General features: G+C 36.8%; 3 protein-coding genes across 5 annotated transcripts; 1 reads left to right on the forward strand and 2 right to left on the reverse strand.

The window, feature by feature from the left end:
- Window positions 1–1,048: 1,048 nt before the first annotated feature.
- Window positions 1,049–2,702, reverse strand: LOC130985543 (NAC transcription factor 25-like). Its single transcript, XM_057908567.1, has 3 exons — window positions 2,039–2,702; window positions 1,585–1,892; window positions 1,049–1,512 (listed from the first exon to the last, which is right to left on the reverse strand). The coding sequence occupies exons 1-3, from the start codon at window positions 2,220–2,222 to the stop codon at window positions 1,147–1,149; spliced, it is 858 nt and encodes a 285-aa protein (XP_057764550.1). The 5' UTR covers window positions 2,223–2,702; the 3' UTR covers window positions 1,049–1,146.
- A 238-nt stretch (window positions 2,703–2,940) lies between these two features.
- LOC130985544 (transcription factor UNE12-like) lies at window positions 2,941–6,013 on the forward strand. 3 transcript variants are annotated; one of them, XR_009088994.1, is made up of 6 exons: window positions 2,941–3,467; window positions 3,869–3,988; window positions 4,774–4,856; window positions 5,027–5,228; window positions 5,418–5,522; window positions 5,648–6,013. XR_009088994.1 is itself a non-coding variant. In XM_057908569.1 (4 exons), the coding sequence occupies exons 2-4, from the start codon at window positions 3,887–3,889 to the stop codon at window positions 5,873–5,875; spliced, it is 435 nt and encodes a 144-aa protein (XP_057764552.1). In that variant the 5' UTR covers window positions 2,966–3,467; window positions 3,869–3,886; the 3' UTR covers window positions 5,876–6,013. The 3 variants fall into 3 exon arrangements, 2 of the variants coding, with proteins under 2 accessions (XP_057764552.1, XP_057764551.1); XM_057908569.1 differs by lacking the exons at window positions 4,774–4,856; window positions 5,027–5,228 and having other exon boundaries at window positions 2,966–3,467; XM_057908568.1 differs by lacking the exons at window positions 2,941–3,467; window positions 4,774–4,856; window positions 5,027–5,228 and having other exon boundaries at window positions 3,510–3,988.
- A 4,334-nt stretch (window positions 6,014–10,347) lies between these two features.
- LOC130985545 (probable 2' cyclic ADP-D-ribose synthase BdTIR) lies at window positions 10,348–11,300 on the reverse strand. Its single transcript, XM_057908570.1, has 2 exons — window positions 10,750–11,300; window positions 10,348–10,599 (listed from the first exon to the last, which is right to left on the reverse strand). The coding sequence occupies exons 1-2, from the start codon at window positions 11,226–11,228 to the stop codon at window positions 10,500–10,502; spliced, it is 579 nt and encodes a 192-aa protein (XP_057764553.1). The 5' UTR covers window positions 11,229–11,300; the 3' UTR covers window positions 10,348–10,499.

An 11,300-nucleotide genomic window follows, 5' to 3' on the forward strand; every position in this document is an offset into this window, starting at 1 on the left:
TTGTGTATGTTAATTATGGCCTTTCTGTTCGTAAATGTATTAGTATTATTGTTGCTAATGTCGTGGAAACTAATTATAATATAAGCAGATCAATAATGTTTGCATTGGATCAACTATACATAATTAATATTATAACTTTTTCTTTTGACTTGATAATATAGTACTATAACTTAGATAACTTATGTTGGGGATAGAAAAACACCACAAGAACAATGTATTAGAAAAAATGTGATAGATATTTATGATGTGTTAATGTTTTGTTTTATTCAAAAATCAAAACCTTTGATAAAAGGGTTCAGAATGATTATCAAAATATGTGTAATTTTATATCCCCTCTCGTGGCATTTAAAGTGCTGATTATGTTGCGAATCTTTTATAATAAGATTGTTAAATCAAAGTAATTAAACCATTGTATTCGAACTAGTATTAAATTCATATCTTGATAATTCAGGCTGAGACTTGCAAGAAGTGAAGCTTTAGGTGGAGGCCCAATTACAATGGGTCAACTCTCGCTCCATTACGATTTACGTATACGCAACAAATATTTTAGTAAAAGGAATGTGCAACGCCACCCTTTACCCGCAACGCCAAAAAAATGGGCGAAATTGTAATCTAATTCAGCATCATAACAATACCGCATCTCCACTAATTATGACAAAATTTAATATTTTTTTCTATTTCGGTCAAGACTAATTAATAGTACTAACACTTAATCCAATTAACACACGTTTCTTTTCACACACTTGCAATCCAGCGGTGAAAAAATAAAAAATAATTTGGATGGATTTGACACTCTCATTGTCACTCTTGAATCTTGATGGTTTTAATTAGAAATATAGGGAAATATCACGCAAATTCGATGCCTTGAATTTGTAATAATAAAGTGACAAAACAAAAATCTCACGGATCTTTTGGGAGAGCAATTTCATCACGCACAAACTGACAAATACGACTTCCACTCTTAATTACATGCGCGAATGTAGAGAATGCGTTTGAAGGGATTGGTATTACTTGTAGATTCAATGTTTCTAAAATAACAAGAGGATAATTAAATTAAACAAATTATATTTCACATGCCAAAAAAAATGCTCATATACATAAGAGTAGCAACGTTACCGGGTAATGTATGTATTTTTTTATTGGGGTTTATTGAAATTGTGAAGTGGGGAGTTGGTACGATTGGTGCAATGCGGTATCATCGTCATCATCCCCTGCGGAATTAACAAGAGAATTTTGGTGGAATATTGTTTGGGGGTATTGCTGGTTAAGCAATGAGATGTAAGATATATTTCTGTGATGATCACTTGAGCTGCTGCTAGGGTTCAAACTGTCGTCGTGAACTTGCCATTCCTTGGCCGGAAACATCGTCTCCTCCGCCGGCATCGGGTTTCCGTCAAAGAAATTTGAATAATCAGAGGCTTTTTCGGGGACTACTGGTATCCTCGAATAGTCTTCCGTAGACGAAGTCGGGCTGTTTTTCTTGAAAATCCGACATAAAACCCAATCATCCAGCTACATGATGAATAATTATAAATCAATATCAAAATCCAACGCACATGACATCCATCAAATATAATTATATACCCGTGAAGACGATTTTTTCGGGAGATTTATTCCAGGGGGTTTATTGGCGGTGGAATTATCGCCGACGAGGCGGTATTCATGCATGATCCAATTAGTTTTCACGCCTTTCGGCGGCTTGCCGCCGTAGAAGACCAAGGCTTTCTTCACGCCGAGTTTTTGTGTGCCGTTAGCCGTCAGGATCGGCTTGTCAGTGCCGGTGGCTTTCCAGTATCCCGACGTCGCCGCGCGATTCGGTCGCTCGCCGTTAGGGTATTTTCTCTCTCTAGGGCTGAAGAAGTACCATTCCTGCTCACCGAAACTTGCCTTACCTAAAATATATATGGAGTAAAATCTTATCACAACAACATGATTTCAATTTGATCTCGTGGAAATTAAATCCTGTGTTGAACAGCTGAAATTTGAATACGAAATCGATGATTTTGAATGAATAGAGACAAGAGGAAATGATTATTACTTGGGAGTTCCCATGGATCATATTTGTAGAGATCAACCTCGGCGATGATCGCCACCGGCAGAGGCGCGGCGGCGGCCTTCTTCTTGAGATAGTGCACCAGCAGCTCCTCGTCGGTCGGGTGGAAGCGGAAGCCCGGCGGCAGCCGCGGCTGGTGGTTGCCGCCGCTCGAACTGGTGCCTTCCATATCGATCAGATTTTCCGGGAGAAAAAAAAATATATTTTTTAACGAAATTTGGTTTCGAGTATTAATTTATGTGAGAGAGAATCAGGCAGCGGGATTGGGTGGAGCTCAGGTGCAGATACTTATTGAAGATCCACCACTGAAAAGTCGACACGAGGGCGTAATTTTTTTGCTGGGACCACATCTACCTTTTTGATAAACGCGTTTTCAGTGTAACAGACAAGAGCCCCCCACACCATATCTTCTTTAGTTCGGCGATTGGCGGTTCGGGCCCCACATAACTCCAAGAAACAAATTCTGTGGACATTTGTTTCTTATTTTGTCTGTTGGAGAGAGAGAGAGAGAGAGAGAGAACAGGTGCGGTGGCGGAGGCATTGGCCGCGCCGCAATACTGCGGCGGTGGGAATGTTGTGGCGGTTTCATGTCTACATCAATGACGATAATGTCATTGAGCATTAATTAAATGGCTTTGTCCATTAATTATTCCTCAAAATTGTTGAGCAGAACTTCCTTATAATACTCCTTCCCTTCGTCAATAATAAATTAATTGGGTCTATTGTGCATAAAAGAATATTCATTTTTAAAGTTAGTAGATTGCGCGAAGAGTTAATATATAAAACTATCCACTTTCATATTGTAAAGATAAAAATTGTCCACTAAGATAAAAATAATAAAAACTATCCACTTTTTGATTGAAAAGACAGAAATACCCCTTACTTTAAAATTTAAAAAAATGGCCACTCATTTCTCTCTCTCTCCCTCTTCCTCTCCTTCTCGTCCTCGCCGCCGCTCCACAGTTGCCGCCCACCACCACCGCTACACTGCTATTCTGAGACGGAGGGAGCCGCGCACGCGGTAGCGTTGCTCCGCCGCTGCTGACTCGCCGGGGAAGAAGACACTCTTCTAGCTCGGCACCTTTGACTCCGCCGCGCCGCCTCCCCCGGTCCGACGCTCCGCCTTCCCCGGTCCAACGCGCCGCCTTCCTGGTTCGACGCTCCTTCGGAAGCCTCCCCCTCCGTTCGCCTACATCAGCGCCTCCTCTGTACACCTGAATTCGAGTTCGCCCCACTGCTGAATTCCAATTCGCCGCGCCGCCTCTTCCCTATCTGCCTCGCCTCCATACATCTTCTCTCGGTCTGCCTCCGTTCGCCTGCATAATCGGAGCAGGACGTCATCTTCTACGCAGATCTAGGGTTGAGCTTGAAGTGGAGGCGCGGCTTGTGGTCGTGCCACCACCGGGGTTCAGAGGTGAGGGGGAGCGACGGTCATCTTCTACGCAGACCTAGTCATATTGCTTCTATAGTTTTGTGCATGTTCCAGCTGTTTGCTTAATTAGGGCTTGTTTGGAATTTGAGATGATATTACTTGTTCTCCTAGTGATAACTGCCACATTTTTTAGCTTGATTGTATTGTCGTCTGGCAGATGCTGGTTCAGTTGGGGTAGATAATATCAAGTACAATTATTTATGTTAATATGTTGTAGCTTATATTTATTTAACTTACGTTAGTTTTGGTGAAATTTGGTCATGCTTTGGGGTTGGTTGATAGGTGCAATTGGTTAAGGAATATGTAGGTTTTGTTGCTTATGATGATTGTTTTGCTGTTGATGTCATCGTGGACTAAGTAGATATCCTCTCTTGAATTTGTAGGGATTTCATGGTCAGCCAATGACAAATACTGTTCCTACAGCGCCTCAGCCTCCTGCAGTTCGTCCAAGGGTACGAGCTAGACGAGGCCAAGCAACAGATCCACACAGTATAGCTGAGAGAGTATGTGTAGTTGATTCCCAGAAAATGCTCTTACAATTGATTAGTCTATTTGTTTTATATGCTTGCAGATGGATGAATTGTTTAATAGATTGTGGCTAGTTGAGTTTTCAGTTAGAGTGAAAGTTCACATTAAATTGTTGGTTGAGAACAACAATCTTGAGAAAAGTCGTTTGCTATTTGTGTGAATTTGATTCTCGTTGATAGATTTGGATCACGGACGCACTACAAGAATTCTGGTAATAGACGACAAGATATAGACGACATGCTTTAAAAAACGTCGTCTATATGTCAATAGACGACAGTTTTCAACTTGCGCGTTGTCTATAAGCGAGATTCTATCTTCCATCTTTTTCAATAGACGACAAGATATAGCTGCACTTGCTTTGAACCTTGTTTTCTAGACCATGTCTCCCTCTGTAAATCGTGTCCATTCGCGTCTGAACTTGTAACTCTTTAAGTTTGGCCAACATGAGGCAAATTCTATTTTCCATCTTTTTCTTGGTCACATTGAACAGGTTTCTGTAGACCATGAGACGTCTCCTTCTGATCATTGCCTAGACACTCATTTTTATGTGTTTTACTCAAGGATGTAAGGTTAATTTTGTGAATTTTTTGAACATGATGACTACTGTGATCGAGTTCTGAGTGTTAATCTGTACATAGTGCTGATAGTGCATATTGGTTAGAGGGCCAAATTATCTTGGCATGTCAATTGCAATTGCTCAAGGCTATATTGAAATTCATAACTTGAGCAAATATTTTACTTCTTTGCTATGCAAATTCAGGAAGGTATGGGCTGCCAGAGGAAGTCGCTGGGTTGGTGAAATTCTTGGCCCTTAGCCAAGCTGCTAGTTATATCACTGGACAGGTTTGTAACCATCAACCGCTCAGCCTTATTGCGATTATGAGGCACCTGGTTTACTCACAAAAAACTGTCTTGGGTCTACACTTCGGCTCACATTGGGCGACATCCTATGTGTTTCATATTGTTGAACTCAGAGCCTCTCTTGTTTCTCTTCTAATTTTTATAATCTGCAGGTGCTGACCATTGATGGAGGTATGGTCATGTAAGAGGCTTCTGAAGTTCAGCATTGCTCTAGATAACCCTCTCCAAATGTGTGGCGCTATGAGCTGACTCGCCTGTATGCTCCTGAGGTTCTGTCCTGTTTGTCAAGTAAACTGCAATTGTTGATCGTGTTTAAAAATGGAAGTTCCTGTGGCAGTTTGTTTCTAACTTGCTGTATGATTTTTTCTTCTTTTGTTCATTCTTTTGTTATGCTTCAAATGTAGTTTCTTCTTTAGACTATTGGATCCTTATTAATATTGTCATTACTGCTAAGAAAGTAAAGTTAGTAAACCAACAATGCCATCACACCTTCCATAAGATTAGTTTCAGATAGATTTGCACTAAAATGGTTGCATTATGCAGGAAGCAGGAGTGAAGGGAGAATCAAATGCTACTGCTGTTTTAAAATCTGGAAAAAGGCAAGTAAAGCCGGTAGATCCTAATCCACATGGTGAGAAGTTACTGCAGGTACTTGTTACATTTCCATTGGGAGGATTCTTTCTGCACTCCATTTAGATTTACCCAGACAAGTGAATATACACTTAGCAAAAGTGTAATACAACTACATCTGATGATTTAGTTTTTACTTATAGGTTGAAGATCCTTTGGTGGAAGCTACAAAGTACTTGAAACTTCTCCAGAAGCACTCCTCCACAATTACATTGTGGTGCTCTCTCTCTCAATTAATGAACCAATCGCATACATGCTGGATAAGATGTCGGTGGAGTGGAGGTGGCTCAAGTAGCGGTGGTCACCGATTTGTGGCTCAGTTTTCCAATTTGATGTGTGCTGCAGGAGATTTTGATTGTAGATTGAATTGATTCGGATAATATTTTTGTTGTATTTTGATTGTTGAGTTAGAGGAATTGATGTATTTTGATGGTAGATTGAGTTGTTGTATTTTAGTGTTGTACAACATTTTGATTGAGCTGTATAATTATTTTTTTAATGTTCTTAAATTCACAACCAAATTTATGAATTCACAGCAGCTTAATGTTTTTGAATTCACGATCACATTTATGAATTCACAACTTAATATTCTTGAATTCACAATCAGATCTATTAATTCACAATCAAAATAAATTCTAGTTTTAGTTGTGAATTCAAACTTTAAAAACTCAAATTCAAAACTACTTGAATTAACAACCAAAATAAATTCTAGTTGTAAATTAAATTTTGATTGTGAATTTTACTGGTTGTGAATTCCCAACCAAAAAATTCTTGCTATGTAGTATTAAATTTTGGTTGTAAATACACAATCAAAAAATTCTTGTTGTGAATTCGACTGTTTAGGGTTTAGGTTTTAGGATTTAGGGTTTAGGGTTTAATTTTTAGGGTTTAGGGTTCAGTTCAGTTTCAGTTCAGTTGTGAATTCACAACTAGGGTTTAGGTTTAGGGTTTAGTGTTTCATTTCAGTTCAGTTGTGAATTCACAATCGTAACAATTCACAACTAGGGTTTAGGTTTTAGGATTTAGGGTTCAGCTCAGTTCAATTTCAGTTTAGTTTCAGCTCAGTTGTGAATTCACAACTAGGGTTTAGGTTTAGGATTTAGTGTTTCAGTTCAGTTCAGTTGTGAATTCACAATCGTAACAATTCACAACTAGAGTTTAGGTTCAGGGTTTAGATTGGGTTTAGGGTTTGGGTTTTAGAGTTTAGGGTTTAGTTTTTTGGGTTTAGGGTTCAGTTCATTTCAGTTTCAGTTTCAATTCAGTTCAGTTTCAGTTTCAGTTTCAGTTCAGTTGTGAATTCACAACTAGGGTTTAGGTTTAGGGTTTAGGGTTTCAGTTCAGTTGTGAATTTAGTGTTTCAGTTCAGTTGTGAATTGTGAATTCGAACTTTAAAAACTCAAATTCACAACTACTTTAATTCACAACCAAAATAAATTCTAGTTGTGAATTAAATTCAGGTTGTGAATTCGACTGATTGTGAATTCACAACCAACATAAATCTGGTTGTGAATTAAATTTTGGTTGTGAATTCGTTTGTTGTGAATTCACAACCAAAAAATTCTAGTTGTGAATTAAATTTTGGTTGTGAATTCGACTGATTGTGAATTAAATTTTGGCTGTGAATTCGATTAGTTGTGAATTCACAAACAAAAAATTCTGGTTGTGAATTCGACTGGTTGTGAATCAGTGTGAATTCACAACCAAAAAATTTTGGTTGTGAATTCACACTGGTTGTGAATTGCGGGATTTTTTAAAGGGGTGATGTAAAGTGAACATTTTTTAAATTTTTAATGTGAAGGGTATTTTGGTAACAGTGGACATTTTTTAAGTTTTTTATTTTAGTGGATATTTTTTATCTTTACAATATGAAAATGGCCATTTTAAAAATCCACTCTTGCGCGAATATATATATTTATTAAAATGAAAATAGGAATACAATTAGCGAATTAAACAAAATGAAAATATGAGGAAGTATTTGGTTAACAAATGGAGTACATATTGTTTGTTTTGCAAAAATAATTAAAAAAAACTAATAATTGTCATTGTCAACTTGTTCGATTAAATGTCATTTTTATTTATTTTCTTTCTCTCTTTTTTTCGGTGGAATATGAATAGATGATTTCTTCTTTGAAAATCGATGAAACTTGGAAAATAATTTATGGGAACTTGACAGTTCATGTCAAAGTATTCAATACGATATGAATGTGAATCTGAATTACATGTAGATACGCGTAATTCACAATTAATTCGATATTCGTTTGCTCAAAAATTCGAGTCAGTTTTTTAATTTTTAGTTCTGAGCTATTTTTTTTTTATTGTTTGGACTTTTACATACCGTTCATATATATATATATGATATACTGGGATTGTATTCCCTCCGCCCACGAAAGAACTTCTTATCTTTCATTTTCGGACGTTCACAAAAAAACTTCATACCTATTTTTGGATTATACCCCACCACTTATAATTACTTACTTTTCACTTTTTCACAACTCTCAATATTAATTATAACAGATTTTCACAACTCTCAATACACTCAACAACTTTTTCTCAATTTTCAATACACTCAACAACTTTTTTCTTAAAACTCGTGTCATTCCCTCATAAGAAGTTCTTTTGTGGACGGAGGGAGTATTTTATACTCCCCTGAAAATAGTATGCACATCAGGCTCCGACATCAATTTTAATAAATAGTAATACACTCATCCGAGTGATGCACGGTGAATATCAAAATTAAACGATATTTTTAAATAAATAAATATAATTAAAATATAAATAAATGTAAAATATATTTTAGAAATAAAATAAAATAATTCACATCAATTAGTCAATAAAATTTCGAATTAAAAAACACAAATTTTCAACTTTGTATAAAGTGTAATAAGAATTATAGTTATTAAATAATTTTAAATTATTTAAGAATGAAAATTAACATGACACATTATTATTATAAAGAATTACACGTTGTAATAAATAAAAAAATATTTTTATACAGAAACACAAATAACGAGTTTGTGGTGGACATGCATAGTAAAATTATGAATAAGTTGAAAAAATGAAAATAAAAATAAGGGATTTGCAATGCAGTACTGTTTAAAAATAAAATGTGCACATTTTTATGAGATAGCACCGAAATGACAAAAATACATACTATTTCGGGGGAGGGGTATATATTTCGGTGTAGATATTGAATATAGCTTTTTAGCCTTTTACATTTACAAATAAACTTAAAGTGATGCTCTAAATATAATAAAAAGCATGCTTTATGGTTGCAATAACATATTTAGTAGTTGTTATTTATGAAATATATTTATGTGTGGAGAGAGATTAAGATAAATAGATGGAGGTTGAAGTATTGGAGGAGGCATTAGCCAAACAAATTGACGCTGTGTAGCTTTCGCATATGGGTTGGTTTGTCCTAATTTAGAATTGTGGTGAAGGAATCTATGCCCTAAAAAGATTATAATCCAACATTTTCCTAATTTTTCGCTCAAACGAATCGCTCTTTTATGTCAAAACTACATCTTCCATATGCCCTCATAATCAAATTTCTGATTTCATTTCTATATGCTCAAACTCCAGATCACACATGCTTTTCAATTTATCGTCTACTTACATAAATAACATTATATTCATGTTATTTGATAACAAGTACTTATTAGCTATTACAAAACTATAGAAATCCATGAATGCTGCACAACGCTTTTGATTTTGGAGAGTTAAAAAAACAAATCGAAATTGAAAATTTGAATCAAATCGATTAATTCGATTGGAATTTGGGTCAGTTTTGAGACCATTTTGATTTTTGGTTTGCTTCGCCTTTTTTTTTTTTTTTTTGAGAGAAATGTAAAGTCGGTCCGTTAAATATAGATTGGGCCGTTATTCACTAGAATTGTATGGGCTACTGCCTTAGCAAGTGGGCCAGAAACATATGGCCTATTCAGGTGCATGGACAATAAATATATTACTATTTGCTTTCACTTAATTCCTTTTTTTTATATATATATTGTGTTTATTTCCTTAATATTTTCATTTTGGACTTGATTTTCATCGTCCAGCTGGAGATCAGAATCCTATAATTAATACGTATTTCAAAAATCATAAATAAGAAGGGAAATGAGGATCATTATTGTTTCTTCTTTGTTAAAAAAACATCATAAACTTTAAAGACAGTTTGGGCTTAAATTATGACGTGAAGACCTGAAGTTGACGTGTATATTTACGTGGAAATTATATATTCCAAAAGCGGAATGTCGTTGTTTTAAGTTTAAGAACTGAAATAGCTGTTCCATGTTGTTCTACAAAAAACAATTATATGATCATTGCAATCGTATAATTTTTGCATTTTTCACATATTTTGTTATTTTTACAATTTTTATGAGTTAAAGTTCAGGAATAACGAAACTAAAATCGAGTTGCGGGCGAAGAGAGAGAGCCGGGAAAGAATAAGGAAATTAATTAGGGTTTCTAATAGTTTGCATTTATTTACTTATTATGGTAAACCTTATTTGTTAACCATATCAAGGAGGTAAATAAATGCAAACTATTTTGACGTGAAATCCATTGCAATTTGCAACTACTTCATTAATCCGTTTGGAAATGCATACCCACCTCATGTGTAGGAAGTTTACGACATAATTAATTTACTAAATCCATGTTTACTCGTTCTGTTGAAAGTTGTTGCACAATCTTGGTCGCATTTCCACAACAGGCATTACAAGAAGTGAAATATAAAAATAAATGAAATTTTCCATTGATGACTTATTTAACAAATACTAAATGTGTACAACTTCTTACAGTGGCAGATCAACTTTAAATTATTTTAAAGAAAAAAGAATAATGAACGAATGTGTTAGGCAGCCCTCAGAATGAACCTCATTTAAAAAAAGGAAATGAAGGCCTATTTGTTCCGGCCAACGAATTAAATTAAAGAATTCAAGTGATTAAATATTTAGCGGCAGCATTAATCTCTTCAAATTATGTAGGATTAATTAATTAAATGGTTCGTTTCTTTAGTTCCTCCTCCTCCTCCTCCACTTCGATCAAGTTCTTGATCACCACATCCGTCGCGTTAGCAAGAAATTCCGGCCAATCCCTGCATACACATACACAACAATATTAATAACTCGATCATACTATTATTACCAAAACATAGTATATGCATGTGTGTATTCATTTTAAATAAACTGAAATTTATTAATTATTATAATTAAAGTTGGATTAAATTAAGTGCAAGAGTAGTTACCCTCTTAAGGTGTCGAACGTCAATCCGACGGTGTACTTGGCCTCCTGGAGGGCGGCGCGGAAGCTGCGGAGGTCCTCGGGCGGGCGGGAGCCGTCGTCCTTGACACGGAGCTCGGAGGGCTTGACGTCGCAGAAGACGGGGACGATCCTCTTGTGGAGTTGGGTCATGAGGCTGAGCTCGTGGAGGCAGAAGTAGGAGTCGCAGTACATGGGCGAGAAGACGGCGATGCCGACCTTGCATTCCCCGATGGCCACGTCGATCTTGTCGAAGAGCCGGTCGCCGGCCTTCATGCTCTTGCTGTCCAGGAACGGGACGATGCCCAGCCCGCGGAGGTGGTGGTACAGCAGCCCCGCCACGTTCTTCTTCGTGTCCACGCCGCGGTGGTTGATGAACACGTCGCACGGGGGCCGCTGCTGCTGCCGGAGGAGCTGGTGGTGGCGCCCGATGGTGCTCACCACGGCGGAGGCTCGACGTTGCATGCTATACGTAAATATTAATTGAATGTGTGTTTGATGAGTATATAGCTAGTTTTGTATTTTAGCTGTTCTCTT

Source organism: Salvia miltiorrhiza, chromosome 5 (genome assembly GCF_028751815.1).
Source record: "Salvia miltiorrhiza cultivar Shanhuang (shh) chromosome 5, IMPLAD_Smil_shh, whole genome shotgun sequence".
NCBI lineage: Eukaryota > Viridiplantae > Streptophyta > Magnoliopsida > Lamiales > Lamiaceae > Salvia > Salvia miltiorrhiza.

Excerpts from the sequence above, each read along its gene's own strand:
- LOC130985543 (XM_057908567.1), bottom strand. The coding sequence starts at position 2,222 with ATGGAAGGCACCAGTTCGAGCGGCGGCAACCACCAGCCGCGGCTGCCG. Across the intron at positions 1,893-2,038 it reads TGATCCATGGGAACTCCCAA|GTAAGGCAAGTTTCGGTGAG; the intron begins GTAATAATCATT and ends TATATATTTTAG. Across the intron at positions 1,513-1,584 it reads CGAAAAAATCGTCTTCACGG|CTGGATGATTGGGTTTTATG; the intron begins GTATATAATTAT and ends TTCATCATGTAG.
- LOC130985544 (XM_057908569.1), top strand. The coding sequence starts at position 3,887 with ATGACAAATACTGTTCCTACAGCGCCTCAGCCTCCTGCAGTTCGTCCA. Across the intron at positions 3,989-5,417 it reads CACACAGTATAGCTGAGAGA|GAAGCAGGAGTGAAGGGAGA; the intron begins GTATGTGTAGTT and ends TGCATTATGCAG. Across the intron at positions 5,523-5,647 it reads ATGGTGAGAAGTTACTGCAG|GTTGAAGATCCTTTGGTGGA; the intron begins GTACTTGTTACA and ends TTTTACTTATAG.
- LOC130985545 (XM_057908570.1), bottom strand. The coding sequence starts at position 11,228 with ATGCAACGTCGAGCCTCCGCCGTGGTGAGCACCATCGGGCGCCACCAC. Across the intron at positions 10,600-10,749 it reads ACGTTCGACACCTTAAGAGG|GGATTGGCCGGAATTTCTTG; the intron begins GTAACTACTCTT and ends ATGTGTATGCAG.